This window comes from Ovis aries, chromosome 24 (genome assembly GCF_016772045.2).
Source record: "Ovis aries strain OAR_USU_Benz2616 breed Rambouillet chromosome 24, ARS-UI_Ramb_v3.0, whole genome shotgun sequence".
Taxonomy (NCBI): Eukaryota; Metazoa; Chordata; class Mammalia; order Artiodactyla; family Bovidae; genus Ovis; species Ovis aries.
In genome coordinates this window covers 37,180,420-37,199,804 of record NC_056077.1, presented here as the reverse complement: position 1 = coordinate 37,199,804, position 19,385 = coordinate 37,180,420, and the positions used below count along the sequence as shown (strand labels likewise).

Genomic DNA, 19,385 nt, shown 5'->3' with positions numbered 1-19,385 from the left:
ACTCATTGGAAAAGACTCTGATGCTGGGAGGGATTGGGGGCAGGAGGAGAAGGGGATGACCAAGGCTGAGATGGCTGGATGGCATCACGGACTCGATGGACGTGAGTCTGAGTGAACTCCGGGAGATGGTGATGAACAGGGAGGCCTGGCGTGCTGCGATTCATGGGGTCGCAAAGAGTCAGACACGACTGAGCGACTGAACTGAACTGAATGTAGAGGATCATGTCATCTGCAAACAGTGGGAGTTTTACTTTTTCTTCCCAATCTGGATTCCTTTTATTTCTTTTCCTTCTCTGATTGCTGTGGCTAAAACTTACAAAATTATGTTGAATAGTTGTGGTGAGAGTGGGCACCCTTGTCTTGTTCCTGATTTTAGGGGAAATGATTTCAATTTTTCACCATTGAGGATAATGTTTGTTGTGGGTTTATCATATATGACCTTTATTATTTTGAGGTATGTTCCTTCTGTGCCTGCTTTCTGGAGGGTTTTTTATCATAAATGGATGTTGAATTTTGTCAATGGTTTTCTCTGCATCTATTAAGATAGTCATATGGTTTTTACCTTTCAATTTGTTACTGTGGTGTATCACATTGATTGATTTGCAAATATTGAAGAATCCTTGCATCCCTGGGATAAAGCCCACTTGGTCATGATGTATGATCCAACCAGGTTATTTCAGGAAGCCTCTTGGAATCCAGCCAAGCATGACACTGGCACAATTTAGAATTATGAGATGTAGTTCCATGCCCTGCATTCATGGTTTAATGTTTGGGCAAGATTCTTCCCCACCCTAAGCTTCTGTTTTTACATCTGTCAAGTGGGAATCAAACAATGCCAGCACTGCTTATCTCACAGAATTTTCAGGGAAATCAGATAAGAGAGATGTGAAAGAACTTTCCTGGCTTCCCTGGTGGCTCAGACTATAAAGAGTCTGCCTGCAATGTGGGAGACCTGGGTTTGGTCCCTGGGTTGGGAAGAACCCCTAGAGAAGGACATGGCAACCCACTCCAGTATTCTTGCCTGGAAAATCTCATGAATGGAGGAGCCTGGCAGGCTACAGTCCATGGGGTTTCAGAGTGGGACACAACAGAGTGACTTCACTTTTCTTTTCCTGAAAGAACTTTCTAAGGTGTACTGTGCAGTAGAGATGTTAGTGATTCATTTATCAAGAAAGAGAAACTCAGAAATGGAGTTGAAAGTGAGCAGCCATGAGGTGCTTCTCATCCCTCTCCTGTGAAGTCCATGGAAGTGCATCTGCTTAAGGGCACGTGTGTGTGTGTTTCTTCATGGTGGGATGTGTGTGGGTCAGAAAGAACATCCCCGTACCTCACCCCAGCCCCTACTGACTGGCTTGCTAGGGGCTCTCACCTTGTCTCTGTGTTGGGGCAGTGCTCTGGTCACAGACCCATGATCTGTGAAACTGGAATCTAACACACACATCATTCCAGAGCAACACGGCCTCCCCATACTGTGAGCAATTCTCTCAGCCAGTGGACAGGCTTCCCAGAAGAGGAGTCACCTCTAAAAGGAGAGGAATAGGTTTTGGAGAAGACTCTTGAGAGTCCCTTGGAGTGAAGGAGATCCAACCAGTCCATTCTGAAGGAGATCAGCCCTGGGATTTCTTTGGAAGGAATGATGCTAAAGCTGAAACTCCAGTACTTTGGCCACCTCATGTGAAGGGTTGACTCATTGGAAAAGACTCTGATGCTGGGAGGGATTGGGGGCAGGAGGAGAAGGGGACGACAGAGGATGAGATGGCTGGATGGCATCACTGACTCGATGGACATGAGTCTGAGTGAACTCCGGGAGTTGGTGATGGACAGGGAGGCCTGGCATGCTGCGATTCATGGGGTCACAAAGAGTCAGACACGACTGAACGACTGAACTGAACTAAACTGAGCAGACTGACGGGGCCTCTTGCATCACTTAGTCCCTGACATACTGCTCACCTCTCCTGATATCTGAGCCTAATTCCATGAGTGTTCTTTGATTTCCATCTCTGACTAATTGCTAAGGTCTGAAAAGATAAGCCACATATCATTGATGAGGACACTGTGTTTCTAAAACATGTATAATTAGTTTACCTTGGCAGTAATATAATTGTCTGTTTCTATCTTCCACCTGAGTAATATCTGGCTGTTAGTCACATCTGCATATGAAGCAGTTGGGAGAGAGCTTTGACCATGCCGAGGCTGTCGGTACACAAATGACCAGATGAGAGACGTGAGGTGTGGGGTGCTCTTCAGGCACACACGTCTTCCTTCATAGTCTCCGTATGTGAGGTTTTTCAAGTCAAGTGTGTCTGGCTGTGGAACGAAGGGCACAAAGATCATGTCGTCTGTTATTTCCCCTTGCAGAACAAGGCCATTTGCCTTTGCTAGGATGTGGCTCCGGCTACACATTTTCCCCAGGACTTGACTAGACTATTGACACTAGAGAGATTCCAACTAGCTGGACCAGGCCCTGAGGTGAATTGGGAAGGTGATGGCATGTAAGGCTTAGTGAGAAAACCATCAAATTGGCATATGTTTTGGAGGAAGGTGAAAGTATGTAGTTTCCACAAGGATTTTGTTTCCAAGAAGAATAAGAAAGACTGTGGGTTTAGCTGAGTGAATTAAGTTGTCAGTAGTTATCAGATGACACTGTAATCTCTTCATGGGGAATGTATTTTGTGTTCCTCTCAGTGGAGAATATAGACAAATGGGTCCTCATGACAAGCACCTGTCCTTATTCCTGCTGAGGTGACATGAAGTCCTGGATTCTGCAGACCCATGGGGGAGCCCCTGGGCAGGGGCAGACATGGAGATAGAGCCAGAATTTTGACCAGTGTGGTGCTTCAGCCTTGAGTCTCACTATTTCACACAGTGACTCTCATCATGAAATGGCAAATGTTGAATATTGGCATTTCAGAGCAGAAGACTTGCCATCTTTCTTCATATTATTTATAACATGTTTTGATTAGTAGCTGTTGGGAAGCTACTTGCCATCACTAAGCCTCAGTTTCTCTATCTGTATATGGAGGATTATAGCATGACCCTCCTTAAAGATCCCCAGTGTTTGTGTGTGCTTAGTCGCTCAGTCATGTCCCACTCTTTGCACCATGGACCATCAGGCTCCTCTGGCCATGGAATTCTCCAGGCAGGAATGCTGGAGTGGGTAGCTATTCCCTCTTCCAGGGGATCATCGTTGCCCAGGAATCAAACCTGTGTCTCCTTCATTGCAGGCAGATTGTTTACAGTTGGGCATCAGGGAACCCCAAAAGGGATCCAGAGAAGGCGCTAAAAGGGGGCAGAAATGTATCAAAATTCCTTGGACGTTCTGACTTTCCCTGAGGATCCTCTTCCAGCTTCCCGGTTCTGTCCTTTGTTGGTACTCAAGCTTCCATCCATTTCTCTCCTTTGCTGCTTCTCTCTAGGGCTCCATTTCCCCAAGGATTCCAGAGGCATGCCCCATACTGAGCTTAGTTGTGTGTCTCACTCCTTCCACCGGGAGGCTGCTCCCCAGGGAGGGGACTGTATGGCTTCTAGCCCACAGTCCAGCACAATACTGGCTCCTGAATTAACTCACTTGGACTGAAGCAATGGACAGATAACTGTGTTCAGACAATACAATTCTCGTTGGAATGCGCATTTTCACAGGAACCTCCTGGAAGAAGTCTGAACCCAAAGATAACAAACTGATGGTAGAAATATCATGCTCCATGAGAAGCTCCCACGGAAATAAAAAAGTGCAGGAGACATAGTTCGGACTTGCTGCATTTTACTAATGAGACTTCCACTCTGGTCAGTATGGAACAGCCCTGGGAACTCTCAGGCCAGAGTGAGGGAAAGAGTTACCAAGAGATGAGTATCACTTTCTGCAGAAGGAGTGAAAGTGAGAAAGGATAAAGGGAGAAGGAAGTGCACAAACACAGCTTACATGTCTTGTGTTTCTATTAAGTTTTAAGAACATTTGAGGTTTTGTTTTTCATGTAATCCATGGTCATTCAGGCCTGGCAGATGCAGGACATGGTTCAAAGTACTGATAATGAGCCAGTGTAAATTCTCAATGCTCAGCCTTCATACTGCTCTCATCAGGAATTCAGCATGGGTAGAAGGTGGCTCTAGTGGTAAAGAACTCATCTGCCATTGCAGGAGACATAAGAGATGCTGATTCAATCCCTGGGTTGGGAAGATCCCCTGGAGGAGGGCGTGTCAACCCATTCCAGTATTCTTGCCTGGAGAATCCCATGGACAGAGGAGCCTGGCAGGCTACAGCCCATGGGTCACAGAGTCAGATATGACTGAAGTGAATTAAGTGGACAGGGGGAGGCCTACCAGCAGCTGATACCAACTGCTACTCTAGGCCTCCTCAGTATCAGCTCCTTGTTACCCAATAAAAATTCCCTGTGCTGTGTGTGCCAAGTCCCTACAGTAGTATCCAACTCTTTGTGACCCTGTAGACTGTAGCCCTCCAGGATCCTCTGCCATGGGATTCTCCAGGCAAGAACACTGAAGTTGGTTGCCATTTCTTCCTCCAGGGAATCTTCCCATCCCAGGGATCTAACCTGTGTATCTTAGGTCTCCTGCATTAGCAAGTGGGTTTTTTCCTTTTACAACCGGTGACACCTGGGAAGCCCCCAAATGCCCTACGTGTCCACAAGTGGGAACCTATCTGCTCTGATCCACCCACATCTCACATTCCCCACAGATAACATGCCCTCATATGATCTTTTTGGAGTCCTGTTGCTGTACATGCCACGTCACTGGTGGCTAAGGATGTTAGGGTCCTCTTGGCCATTGGGCTGCTTTTCTCTCTCTCTTTACACCCTTTGATCTTGGATTGCAGCCTTTCCAGAGAGAGGAGACCATTCTTTGATCTAGAATCTGACTTGCAGGATACTCTGAGGGTGGGACAGGAATGAGCCTGAATTGATACCATTGGTACAGCCATCACCCTGTCCTCCCTGTCCTGCCTCTCCTTCTGGGGCCCTCTTGTCAACAGGATCCTGATGGATCCTCCTGAAAGTACAGAGACAGTGACCAAGGCCCAGCCAGGCCTTCTCGGTGTGTCAACAATTTGGGAAAGCACTTCCGAAAGCACTGTGCTAGGTACCTGGGACATGACTATGGCTAGTATCCAGCATGTGCCCAAGCTCTTGATCCACTGAGGGGACTAGATGTGGAAACTGACTGTGGTGTAGGAAATAGGAAGATTGTGTGCGGGGGACAGAAGTCCCCAGAGGATGAAATTGTTATATCTGCTCAAGGAGGTTTGTTTGGGAAATCTCTAACAGATGTTCTGTCTGAGCTTCATTTTGAAGCATAATTAAGAGCCTACAAGGGACTCAGGGGCATTCCTGGGCAGGAAAGAAAAGTTGTATGAGTAACAGTAACAGTCAGTACAGCCATCTTGTTTGACCCCCTAGGGAAGGAGATAACACCTGACTACAGTATTCTTGCCTGGGAAATCCCATGGACAGAGGAGCCTGTTGGGCTGCTGTGCATGGGGTCACAAAGAGTGGGACACGACTTGGCAACTACACCGTCACCATCACCTTGTTTGAAGAATTTCAAACGTTTTGGATTGCAGGCAACCCTAGAGACAGGGAAGTCTAGAGGAGAATTAAAGCCAGTGGCTTATTTGAGTTTCTGTAACCTTTGGGCTTATTGCTAATATTGACTGAGTTGTTTATTGATTTCCTACAGAATATGAACTCAAGGGAGGTCAAACTGAAGTGCCTATGATGCTCTGCCAACTACCAAGGCAGAGAGGGCTCCTGCAGGTGGAGCCCAGGTGGCCTTTCTGTTGGTTGCAGCGCCAGCCCCACCTCCTTTCTCAACGCATAAATCTCCGAACTGCACTGAATCTCTGCCTGATGTGAACAGAAGCTTCACACTGAGAGGCAGGCAGAGAGCAGCACACGCAGCTGAAAGGAAACTCAGAGGAGGGAATCGCCAAGAAAGTGGCCATGGAGCTGATCCCAAGTTTTTCCCTGGAAACCTGGGTTCTCCTGGCTATCAGCCTGGTGCTCCTCTATCTGTGAGTAACTGTTAGGCTCATCTCTTCTATAACCTAGGTCTTGGGGTGCTAATCAGGAAAGGGGGTTCCCTTAGTTTTTTAAAGTTCAAAGTAAATGGAGAAGTTGCTCAAGCATCAGGTGCTATGGGCACCAAATGGGTTATTATCGATCTTACCCACATCTGGGTAAGAGTCCATCAAGGGCAAATTAAAAACAACTGGCCCACATGCAGCATAGTCCTCACTGATTCCCATGGCTGGGAATCCTGGAGGCAAGAAGCAACGTGGGTTTTTGTTTCAGTCTCTCCGACTGTACCTACTGCAAGAGACATGCGGAAGTATCGGCCCCTTTGTCACTCAGGAGTTCCTGCTCCGGACCCTTCTTCCAGGAGTCATTTACACAAGGCATGGGGTGCACCCCGACTTTGTTGGGATGCCTGAGACTGAGCAACACTTTTTTCATACTCAGCCCTTCCCCTTTTCTGTACCCCTCCTCAGGGCATCCCTTCCTAAGGCTCAATTCCCACACCCTGTGCTCTGCAGAAATTATCTTGTTTCCAAATGAGAAATCTTAAGATCTGAGGAGACTTGGTAAAAATCTTGAAATTATATTCATTTCTTTCACCTTTTCTTTCAATCTCTGGAAGGGTTAGAATCAATGTACATATTTATTTTCCCCGTGATACGAAATCTGCTAAGCCTACAAGAGGCACAAGCCCCAGAGTCCAATTTGGATTTTATTTTCCCTGTATAAGTGTGGCACAGGAGGTTGAATCAAAACCATCTAGCAGAAAAATTCCTTTCAATGTTGAGATTCTGTTATCATGGAAGGGAGGGAGAGGTTGGGAGAGGAATTATTTCCAGTGAGTGATTAGAGAGATACCCCTACAAATCACATTTAGGTTCTGTGTCCATTTCATTTTCACTAAGTGTAGGAAATCATGATGACATGTACGTGGGTAACATTAACCTCATTTTAATTACTTGAAAGAAGTATTAGGCATTTAAGGTATTTCAGCAACATATTTTCTGTCTGCTATTATAAAATTAATCGGTACAGTTTAATTTCATTCTATTTAGTACTAGATTTAAAAAATCGATATGAGTATTTCCAGCATGTGGTTTTTTCCCTGAAGGATAAAAGAGGACTGTTGTCCAGCACGTAGAAAGGTATGTAAATAAATTCACCCTCTAGAATAATGCCTGGAATATGAATCTAGTATACTAATATATTCCTGTGATATATCTTTTTAAATATGCATGTCCAGCAAGCTATTTTAATCTTCAGGGCAGATGAGTATACATGTCTGGGAGCCGGTGATGATATGAGAGGCATCTAGAAAGAGATTGGGATGGAAGGGAGAATATTCCTCTTTCTTCTGAGCAGACCCCCCAGAGTTACTCCTCAGACCTGGTCCCACAGGTCAACAGGGTTGGCATCTCATTTGCTGGAAGCCTGGGAACAAGACACAATCTCAGTCACACTGTGTGTGGTCCGTCTGACAGTGTGGCTGGTACTAGCTAGTGTCCCCAGTAGGCAAACATCCCTGTAGCCTGAGAGGGTACTGGTGCAGCCAGGAATCAGCCACTGCAGGCAATGTTATCGTTATGCTGGCACAGTGTAAAGACTATAAAAATGTTGGCTTTATCTTTAGCCCCTTCCTTTTTACCCAAAATAGCATTACTGTACCAACCAAAAAGTGAAGAGCTAGAAAGAAGCCAAATAATTCACTCAGTCCATCTGCTGCCTTGGTGGAACCACGTGAATTTAGACACTAGACCAGAGCTTTCTGTGGGACCAGTGTTGCCAACATGTTCACTCAATTGCTTGGCATCACTTTTGAGTTTATGTAGCACACTGAAGGTTCAGAAGCAGACATTGACTTGCCCTGTTTGTGAAGACAGAGGAAGCAACTGGGGTTTGAATAGCCCAGGCCATCCCTTTTGTGGTGATTGGTGCCCACACTTCCACCAGTTGATTTGGAGGAAAGAGAGGTATAGCCAACTGTGCTTGGCCAAGGTACCTCTGTGTGCACTTCCAATATAGGTACTTTCCTGAAATTTTATGGGTTTCTCTTATCATAGACATTAAGATTGGTAGATTTCTACAGAGATTTGAACCTGTGCTACCTTAAAGGCTACCTTCCAAAGAAGGGGAGACAGGAGCTTAGTCCAATATTCTGGAGTTTTTTATGGTCACTCATTTTTTGTCACACACAGTCTTTTGCTCTACATGGAAAGGTAACTGAAGACTGGGAACCCTGATATCTCTTTGTTTAAAGTGCCCATAGGGCATGATGAACCATTTACACACAGCATGCTTTTCAACCATACCTTACTAATTTGCCTCTACAGAGTTAGCCTTGGAGGCCTAGCAAGTTCATGTTTAAACCATCGATGGCAGTCTCTTTCTTCGGCCTCTCTTTTCCTGCACTCTGTCATCTCTCAGGAACACCAGAGTGAGCAGGCTTGCAAAGATCCACAACTCGGAACTGTGAGCTTGCACACATAATGCATGAAGGATAACCTGCAGGCAGGCCGCCATAGGGAGCACCAGGCCTGATTGGTTTTTAAGATAGTTGAAGTGCAGTGGAAGTAGTCTAGCTGCTTTATGATTGAGAATCTTCAGAAAGATGAGTGTATTTCAGGCCCTGGGCTTAGCAGATGGTTGGAGGACCAGATGCCATGAGGTGGGGAATGGTCTAGAGATGGATCCTTTAGTCATTGATTCATTTATACAGTTTCAGGGAACAAAAGGGTCAATCACCCTTTTTTGTAGTTCAAGTCAACCAAATTGCCTGGTGACAGAGTCATGGGTGTAGCTGAAAGGTACTCAATTTCTATGATGGCAGTGGAAGCCTTGAACACAGATTTCATAATACAGACAAGAACACTGTGCTTTGTTTTAAGGCCTGCTTGTGAAGACAGAGTTAAGCAGAATCAGATTGTAAAATGAGGTCAGATCATGGAGGGAGAACCTACTCCAGTGTTCTTGCCTGGAGAATCCCAGGGACAGGGGAGCCTGGTGGGCTGCTGTCTATGGGGCTGCACAGAGTTGGACATGACTGAAGCGACTTAGCAGCAGCAGCAGCATGGAGGGAGCTCTGACGCATTGGCCACTTGATGGGAGGAGCTTACTCATTGGAAAAGACTCTGATGCTAGGAATGATTGAGGGCAGGAGGAGAAGAGGGAGACAGAGGATAAGATGGTTGGATATATATCACTGACTCAATGACCATGAGTTTGAGCAAACTCCAGGAGATAGTGAAGGACAGGGAAGCCTGGCATGTTGCAGTCCATAGGATCACAAAGAATCGGACATGACTGAGTGACTAAACAACAAAACAATATAGAGGAAAGGACAAAGATGAGAACAAGGCCAAGGGAGACTCTCGTAACTCTGTCATTGGGCAGATGCAGTTAACCAAAATCTCATATTTGATACAGAAAAAAAGTTTCCCTGTTGTATCTAGAATGAGAATCTCTAAATCATGGAAGAGTTAACTTGCTGAATACATATGAATGAATTATTTGGAGGAATTATAGCCTAAACCTCTCAGGAGCTCTCAAATTTAGATATTTATCAAGCATCCACTCTAGGATTGGGACCTTCAAGATTTCACTTGATGGTGAAAGTGATATTGTCTCACTGTGCAAGAGGGAAAGATGAGGAATGAAAGTAATTATTGGTTTTGGAATTGCTGTTATTATTTATCACCTACATGTTACCTCTCTAGGCTGACAGTTCCAGTTCCAAGTCTGTGACTGGCCAGCTCCACACTTATTCCGCAATCCCTAACCTGGATTTTCTCTTTCACTTTATAGATATGGAACTTATTCACATGGACTGTTTAAGAAGCTGGGAGTTTCTGGGCCAAGACCTCTGCCTTATTTTGGAAATGTTCTGTCCTACCGAAAGGTGTGTGTTGTTTGATGTCCCTTTTTTGCTTCTTATGGTTGAAAATCCCAGCTGAGTTGCATAGTAAAAATTCTCCTCCTCAGGAGGCAGTTGAAAGTTTTCTTACTTCCCAGAAATGGCATCGTAGGCCCCACCCACACATGCCCTCTTTACCTGAGGCCTCTATTATCAGCTGTCAGGAGCCTCAGGTTTGCCTCCTCAGACAGCTGAACTCTCTGGATGAGTCAGCACAGAACTTGAAGTTCCATCTTGTAAGCTTTGTGAAGAGCATCTTGTCTCAGCCAGGTGCAGATTCCCAGAAAGTCACAGTCCTAATAATTGTCAGGAGAAAAGCATGAAGGGATGCCTGGTCATGGCTCTTAAGCAGCATACAGTACAGTCAGATGTATCCTGTTGGTAGCATAATCTCCGGGTACCCTTTTTTTCTGCTTTCTCCTGAATTGCTTTGATGCTTCAGTTCTAATGTATCAGGTAATTTGCACATACTTGGGTTCTCTCAAGAACTGCTAATGCCTTCAGTTGTTTTTGTGTTTTTTTTTTTTCCCTCCATTTTCTGCTCTACCTCTTGCTACGCATGACATCTTTTGGGATATGAAAAATGTAACAAAAGCTTTCTGATTTTCTTCTGTACCTTCAAAACAGGTACCTCACGGGTGAGTTTGAGCAGGGAATGAGTGTAACTGAGGCAAGATTGTCTATTTACTTTAGATATTTAACCACTAAATAAGTTGTGGAGGTTTTTAAAAATAAGGCAGAATCACATATACAAAAATCACTAGAAAGGATATGATTTGACAAAATTATTAGAAGTTTAATTTAACTGAAAGGAATGTACCAGGTGGCAGATGGGCTGTGAATTCTGATATTCATTCCTCTCTGATGCCTCCCCAGGGCCTGGCCCCTGAACTGAAGGTTGTGAGCTGAGTTCAGATGTGCAGGGGCAGAGCTCTGTGTGCAGGCTGCTCTCTGGCTCAGATTTCCTGTCCTGCAGACATGAGGCTTGTTTCTCAGATCCTGATTCTCCCAACTGAGGTCTTCACTGTCTCATTACTGCCTCAGAATTTCCTGAACATGTTTCCATCTGAAGAAGCAGTGATTTCCTCTCCACCTTTCCCAGGTGAACTCCTTAGTAGATGCACGCCAACTCACATCTGAGACCTTCATTTACTTGTTAAAGCATTAAATATCATGATAGAAACTTAGGGACAGGCTTTTTTTTTTAAGTTATAGAAGTAAAAACTCAGGCCAGGTTTGTTTGTTTTTGTTTTTTTTTTTTTCCTGTGTGTATGTGTGTGTAGCAGAGTTTTATTAAAGTATAAAAAGGGACAGAGAAATCTTCTGAGACAGACATCAGAAGGGTGATGGAGAGTGACCCCCTCACTAGTCTTAGCAAGGGAGCTATATACTTTTTAAATCGGTTATTACAATAAATCAAAAGAATGTCTCAAGTTTGTAAAGGTCCTACCAGACCCACTCCCACAATTTACAAGTTTCAAGATAAGATTAGTCAGAAGGTTCTTGCTAAGGAGAAACATGTCCTTGAGCAAGATACATTGTTATATTGACTAAGACAAAGTAAGATAGAAAAAATATTTGTCCTTTTCTCCTTGAGAGCCCCAGACCCCTTTTTCCTCCTTGGGGAATCTAAACTTTTTATCAGCCTGCCTAGTAATTGACTCTCTCATTTTCCCCTTTTCTTTTAGGAGAATTATGTTGCCAAGGGAAAGGGGCATTGTTTTCATCCCATAACTACTTCCTGCTGTTGAGGGGCATAGTCCCTAAATTGTTGAGGCAACATATTTTCCCAACCCTCTTGTTGAGGGTGTCTGATCCAGGGGCCCCAAGTAATAGTTTGAGGAGCCTGTGGCATTCATAGGAGCTTGAACAACCATTTGTAACTTAAGAGGTTTCAGCCAGTTAGAAACAAATCCAGTTACATCGTTATAGATATAAGGCAAAATGGTCATTAAACCAAGTTAAAACATAATCAAAAGTTACATTATGTCCATAGTTACACCAGTCCATCTTAGGATTGTTAGATGTCATCAGATCAAGAAGAGGCATCACATATGATTGTTGTTCATGAAGGTATTTTCAGAGTTGAAGAAAGTCCTTTCCTTGAAGCGGAGAAACCCACCATGGGAAGCCTTCAGTTGATTAGGAGGGAGAGTGCTCCACAGACCCAGCAATTAGACCAATATGGAGGCTGGGTCAGGGGTCACCTCCCAGAGTTCTCGTGATGTCTGTTGAAAAGCTGAGTCACATAGTTAGTTAATTCTAAGGCTTTAGGATCTATGACAATATCTGTGAGCAAAAACAGTCTGTCATAGAGAGAGTCCCTTTTTTGGGGGGGCAGTTTGAGCTCTCATTAAAAGCTGGGCAAGTCCTCCATAACCTGGAATCCAAATGTGGCTATAGCCTGTAATGCCCAAGAATCCTCTCAATTGTCTTAAAATCATAGATAGAGAATGATTTAGTATAGGTTTAATGTTAGAAAGCATCATCCTTCAAATTAGTCACTGAAAATTATACAGCTTGTTTAGGAATTTCGGACAATAAAGTATAAGAATTAGACACTTTTTATTTGTATATCTAGAACAAGTCTCCACTTATCACTTGACCCTTTTCACATCCAAAATAGGAGTGTTGCATGGACTATTGTAGGGAATTAATAGCCCTTGTTCCTTTAAATTTTCAATGATAGGCTCTAACCCTTTCTTAACCTCGAGTTTTAATGGATATTCCTTTTGATATGAAAATAGGTGAGGGTCATTGAGCTTGATAAGGACAGGAACAACATTTTGTGCTCGACCCACAGTTTTTCCATCAGTCCACACTTTAGGATTTACATTTTTTTCAGTTAAAAGAACGGGTTCCATATTCATGAAAACAGAGGCCTGGACTTTGTTCAGTATATCCCTCCCCAGAAGGTGTGAAGAGACTCTGACATGATTAGAAACTCATGAGAAAAACAGCTCAGAGTCCCAGTTGCAGCTTAAAGGATGACTGAAATAATAGCGTTTGGCTCGTTCTGACAGAAGCGGACCAGGGGCTTCAGTGAGCAAAGAGAAAGCTGCCCCAGGGTCCAAAATAAAATCGACTGGTTGGCCCCCCACAGTTATTAATACCCAGGGTCCTCAGGTGTAATTAGGATGGGAGTTTGTGTGGTGACCTCCGGGCACCTTTGGTCCTGATTGTCCTGAGAGTCCGACCCCTGAGGCCTACACCTTAGAGGGCAGTCTCTTGTCCACTGTGGTCCTTTGCAGACTAGACATGGAGCTGGGGGTGGCATAGATGCCTGAGAGCCATCCTGCTTAAGATGCCCCTCCTTTTCACAGTAATAACAAGCCCATCCCTTTTCACCTGGGTCCCTCTGGGCATTTTTCTCAGGCTGTTTCAGAGCAGGTCTAACAGCCATTATTGGGGCAAAGTGGCTTGTTATGGGAACTGCTTGGATCCCAGTAGAGAGGAGGGCTATTTTGTGATCCCTCTTTCACCTTGCCTCCAAGCCATTCATCTCCAAAAGTAATGGCTTCCCCCAAAACTCGAGCTCTCAAGTCAGGAGTCAGCATCTGTCCCAAGACATATCCTCTAAATAGTCTACCGAGACTGAGGCAAGCCCTCCTGGAAGGGTGCCCTGATTCTCAGCCTGTTCAGTTGGCAGCCCCAGATACAGGGACAAAGTAAGAGAACAGGAGGGAGCTGAAGGTTTCACACCCAAGTCTGTACCCTTAGGACACAAGTCTGGCATGTCTCACAGAGAGATAAAGAGCAACATATATGGCACTTCCAACCATTTCTTTGTTTTCTACAGAACTGATCTAATTGTAAACAATATTGTAATTAAGAGGCCCTTCAACAGGCCAGTGTTCCCTGTCTTCCAAAGGATACCATGGCCATTTGGTATCACAGAAGATCAGGCATGTCTTTTTAAACTCTGGGGATCAAACTTGTCCCAGTTGTTGTTGTTGTTTTAATACAATTTAAAGGAGTGGTTCTGGAACTGTTAGTTCCCATCTGTAAGAGAGAAAAAAGCAGCATCCACAGCCATGGCTTCTTCCCACCTAAGGCACTCCTCCCTGCTCTAGATGGGGGTGTAGACAGACTTTCTACTGAAGTTTTCCTTCCGTGGTCGGACTTTGTCCCTTACCAGTGCAGGCGCCTGATTCACCCCTTCCAGTTCTACCACTGAGATGGGGTGGAGATGCACCAGGGGTAGATCTGATGGTATCCCAAATTGATTTCTAGTTCTATACCACCACAACCTTTGTTTGATTTGTCCGAGTAGTTTCCCAAAATGTTTCCCGAGCTAGGACTACTAGGGGAATCGTCCGTCTTCCCTGTGCCTATGCACATGCCTGAGTACAGTCCTGACTGCAGTAGAAATGGTGAGTCATAAAGGGATAAACAACAACCATGGTGTCCCTTCTGAGTGTCACCATGCCAGTGTATGTGATAGCAAAAGGGTCGGCCAGCAAGGAAAAAGTGATTTTTGTCCTCAAGCTACTAGGACCAATCCTTCCAGTTCATTTCCACAGATTCCACAGAAAGAATATCTAAGGAGTTGAGACGGAAGCCACCCGAGAGCCTCTTCTGGTCCACTAAGAGCTAGCGCTACCAAAGGAAGAAGCCCTTTGCATTTCCAGTCTGACCAGATCCTGCAATTCCCAGTCTGTGTCCTCAGTCTCATGGTCAGCGGCAGTGCTTCTCCCCACACAGATCAGAGGCACAGCCATGACAGAGACTCACTTTCAGATCGCTGGTCCCTGAAGCAGGCAGCCAAGAGAGTGACTTTTAGCCTGAGAGACAGTCCTAGAGTTGAAGTTCTGTCTTGCTCTCAAATATGCTCTTGTAGCTTTTGGCTTCTAGCAAGACCAGGCACTTCCATGACTACCAAGCTTGGGGTCTAAGTGAAAGTACATAGTAATGGCATGAATCACAAGTCCATTGAAAGTCTATGACCCAACAGATTAGGTTAGTAGTTCTGATTCCCCACGCAATTACGAAATGGTCAAAGTGACCAGGAAAAAGTGACTGAGAAAGGAAAGTTTGGTCCACACACTTTGCCGTCCTCTGGCCACTCCCCTCCCAGGGACACTGGATGTCTCTTGGCATTGACAGGTGGTATAAACCCACGACAAGGCTCCCCTTTCTGCCTTCAGTCATTATGAGGCACTGTGAAACTGCAGAGCAGGGCTCATCACTTGCTTTGTGCAGGGCATGTCATTCATTCACACAAGCAAACCATAGAGTTAGTAAAGTAAAGCAGAAAACATGTATACCGAGAAAGCAGAGAGGCTAGAGCTCTTGAGTGTTCTTACCCTGTCCTGAAGATCCTGGGCAAGCCCCAAGATGATAGCTTAATGTGAACAATGTGGATTTGTGATCTCCAAAGAAGATTTAGCTTTGGGACCAGGGACCAAGCTTGATCACTCAAGAGCTTTTGTGTAGCAGAGATTTATTTAAAGTATAAAAAGGGACAGAGGAAGCTTCTGACATAAACATCAGAAGGGGGATGGAGAGTGTCCCCCTCGCTAGTCTTAGCAAGGGAGCTATATGCTTTTAAAATTGGTTATTACTATCAAGCCAGGTGTTTAAAATGTAGTGTTCCTTGTATAGTTGTGGCACCTCCTCATTTTTTTCTGTGTTGAGCTGGAAAACTAGAAGGCATGTCCACTTTGTCTTTCATTCAGTCACTCACTCACTTTCTCATTGAACACACACCCCTCAGACTTCTTTAAATCCGCGAGATTAAAAGATGTCACTGGTGCTTTAATTTGCTTATTCTGCTAGAATTCTAGAAAGAGCTCATGAGATAAATGAAAAGACTGCTAAACTAGGAGATGAAAGAGTGTGTGGGAATCTGTTACTTCCCTCAGCTTCAGTTTTGCCACATGTCCATGGGGGATTAGAGATTAAGAGATTTTAGACAACACATGCACGAGGAAAAGCCTTCAGGAAGACAAGGAATAATTAGTATTCACTGACGGGGTAAGTACTTAGTATCTATAATACTCAAAGAATATTCAAGAGTGATTTTAAATTGTCAGTTTCAAATATCTCCTCTATTTTCCCTCCTTTCCCTTAAGACATTTGTGAATAAGGACTTCCCTCCAACTGCCAGTGAAAAATAGTAGTTTTGTAAATTAGAGATAGGGTTCAATACAGGATGTTAATAATGTAATATTGTTTCTCCTTATAGGGTGTTTGTGAATTTGATGAAGAATGTTTTAAAAAGTATGGGAAAATGTGGGGGTGAGTATTCTGAAAACTCCCATTGGACACACTTGTTATAATAATCCTGCCCTCCCCTGGTGGTGTGGAGGGCACTCTCAGTCCAGAGCTTCTTGGAATGAAGTCATTTGCTGTAAAGCTTGCAGGCTTGTTCTACCAGAGATCCCAGAGGCCGCAGGTATCTGGGTCCACAGTCTGAACCAGGCCTGGGGGGTCACAGGTCGTCACTTTTCTCCAGACTTTGAGGCCCAGTGACTCCTAGCATCACTTTCTGTCCAGGATCTCACTCTTCCTCCCCTTTTCCATTTTTCTCTCTTTAGGTTACCTTTAATTGCATAAAATGCATTATCTCAGAACATTCTAATATGTGCTCATAAACGTATCTTATGACCCTTTCCCACATGATTCTCTTTTAATTTAAACCCAATATCCTTTATTTAAATTCTGGATTTAATACGTCCTTTTGGAAAAAGAGATGAGGGTTATAGGTTAACATAATGGGAAATCATTTCTGCTCAGCTTTTTACTTTCTCTACATCTATGGAGTTTGTTTAATTTTCAGGTAAGATTTTCCAATAGAATTGTATTCAATGATTGTTTTATCTACTGTTTTTCTCCGATTTTGAGGAGATGTAGGGTATATATATCTAACCCAGAGTGTGTCAGGTGGGCTTTAGGAGCTGTTGGAGGTTTGGTGAGAGCAGAGGGAGAAGTGTCTTGTGGTGCTTCTTTGCCAACAGCAAATGTCAGAGGCTCTACCTGTCCAGACCTCTTCATCTTCTCTCATGAGGCCCTCAGAAACCATGAGAACCTGTGAGTTGCCATCGCCCCAAATGTCAACCTGGTTGAGTGGAAAGAATACATAGCACTGGGACACTACTGGCCCAGCTCCAACTGCCCCGCCAACATTTAGTACCTGTGAGCTCTGACTGGAGTCCCTTTTTCATGGTGGATCCCAGTTCTCTTTTAGAAAATGGTTCTCATGCATGGATGATGTGTGAGGAGCACCTGGGAGAATTGTTATAAGTACAGACTTTGACCCCACTCATCAGTACACTGAATTGATATGATCTGAGGTGGTGCAAAAATCTAATTGTAACTGTTAGTTAGAGAAATTATTAAGGCTGGAGTGACATCATGAATATAAAGCAAACCACTGTCTCTTCTCCACCCAACTGTTGTTGCAAAACCGTGGTGGGAAGAAGGGAATCATACAAATAATAAGTCAGTCAGGTGGAAGAGCAGATTAAGCGCCTTCTCAATCTCTCCTGTCACTGCTTCAGCACTAAATGCTCTTGACACCCACTTACACCCTCTGAGTTTTAGAACAGCTTTTGGAAATGGGCAGAAGTAAGTGCAGTGTTTCTCTGCAATTTTTATATGTAATCATGAAACCATTTGAGATTCTCCTGTGGAGTTAGAGGAACAGGGAGCATGTGGAAAATCTTCCAATTTGTTCTAGCCATTGCAAGTGATTGACAGTGAAACCAAAATGTCAGAAGACTGTAAATAACTCAGAGTAAACCTCATGCCAGTGGCTGATTCCCATGAATGGACATCCTGACAGTCAGGAGATGAGGTCAAACGGTGACATGTCACATCTGAGGAGTCAGTTTTGTGTGATAGGTGGGTCAAACGTGGGCCTGCCCTGCTGGTGATGGATGTTACTGACATGGAGCCCAAGGCCCATGGGACCCATGTAATGAAAAGAAAATATTTAAAAGATGACTTATACATACTTCTCCGATCTTTTTCATTCTATTTTTCCTTTTGTTCAAATTATCCTCAACTTGATGCTACCAAGGATATCTCATTATTTAAAATATTTGCTTAAAAAATATTAACTAGTAAGCAAATTTTAGAAAATAGGACAAAAAAATCTTTCATATCCCACTGTCACTTGTGGAGCATTCCAAACCTTCTTCCACTTGCAGATATATTGTTATATATTTATGATAGATGTATCTACAGTTTTCATCTAATATTATATGTATTTTCATGCTTTGGGTATATCTTCAAAAATGACTGAATAGATGGACTCCGCTTAATTATATTTTAATTTTCAGATAATTTACTTCCTTCAATTATTTACTAACCTAACTTCCTTCTTGATAATGAAATAATTAAACCTATAAAAATTATGGAAAATGATACAGGAAATACCCATATACTTAACCACCTATAATTAGCAGTGTTTTCGTGGTATTTTTAATGATAACTTTAGAAGGATGGATTATATAATGTTAAGATAAACATCTGGACTTTCAGGTATGGCTCCAGCTGCAGGAAATGGTTTATTAAGTTTAATCAGCTCTGTTTTCCCTACACAGGGTTTTTGAAGGTAAACAGCCTCTGTTGGTTATCACAGATCCAGATGTGATCAAAACAGTACTAGTGAAAGAATGTTATTCTGTCTTCACAAACCGGAGGGTAGGCATCCATTTTTTAAATTTAATTTTGTTTATTAGATATGCATTTTGAAATATATTATAAATTCACAGGATGTTGTTAAAAGAGAAAAATACAGAGAAGCTGGATGTCATGTACCTTTCGTCCTGATTCCTCCAATGGCAATACATTGATTAGCTAAAAAGCTAAAAGCAGAAAACTGACATTCATACTATCCACAGAGCATATTGTGATTTCTTCAGTTTCATGCTCACTCATTGTGTATGTTTTGTTCTGTGAAATGTGTCCTAGATGTAGATTTATGTAGCTACCACTACAATCAATGTACAGAACTATTCCACCCTACAAGTCTCCTTCTTACTATTCTTATATAGTTGTAGCATGTAGCTTGATTTTTCCTCTTATCAGGGTCTTCAGCATAGCAAACACTGCTCTTTAAATTTTGATGAGTGATTTATCAATTTTCCATTTTGTGGATTTTGCCTTTGTTGTCAAATCCAAAATATCTTGACCTAGCCCTAGGCCTTGAAGATTTTCTCCTATTTTGCCCCTAAACATGAAATCATTTTATGTTTTACATTTAAGTCTATAACCCATTTTGTGTTAGTTTCTTTGTAACGTGTGAGGTTAAGTTTTTGTTTTTTTTTTTTTTAATTTGGCTTCTAAATTTCTGAATTGCCCTAGCACCATTTATGGAAAGGCTATCCATTTAAAATAATTTATTTATTTAATATTTATTTATTTATTTTAGCTGTGGTAGGTCTTCATTGCTGTGCTCAGGCTTGAGCCTGGCAGTGTGCAAGTGTGTGGCTGCAGAGGTT

The 19,385-nt window shown here is 43.4% G+C and overlaps 1 protein-coding gene across 1 annotated transcript in view; it reads left to right on the top strand.

Moving 5' to 3' along the window:
- Positions 1-5,865: 5,865 nt before the first annotated feature.
- CYP3A24 (cytochrome P450 CYP3A24) overlaps positions 5,866-19,385 on the top strand; it is a 45,306-nt gene continuing 31,786 nt past the window's right edge. Inside the window, 4 exon segments of the mRNA NM_001129904.1 lie at positions 5,866-6,022; positions 9,828-9,921; positions 16,124-16,176; positions 18,486-18,585. Coding sequence (NP_001123376.1) covers positions 5,952-6,022; positions 9,828-9,921; positions 16,124-16,176; positions 18,486-18,585 — 318 coding nt within the window. The 5' untranslated portion in view covers positions 5,866-5,951.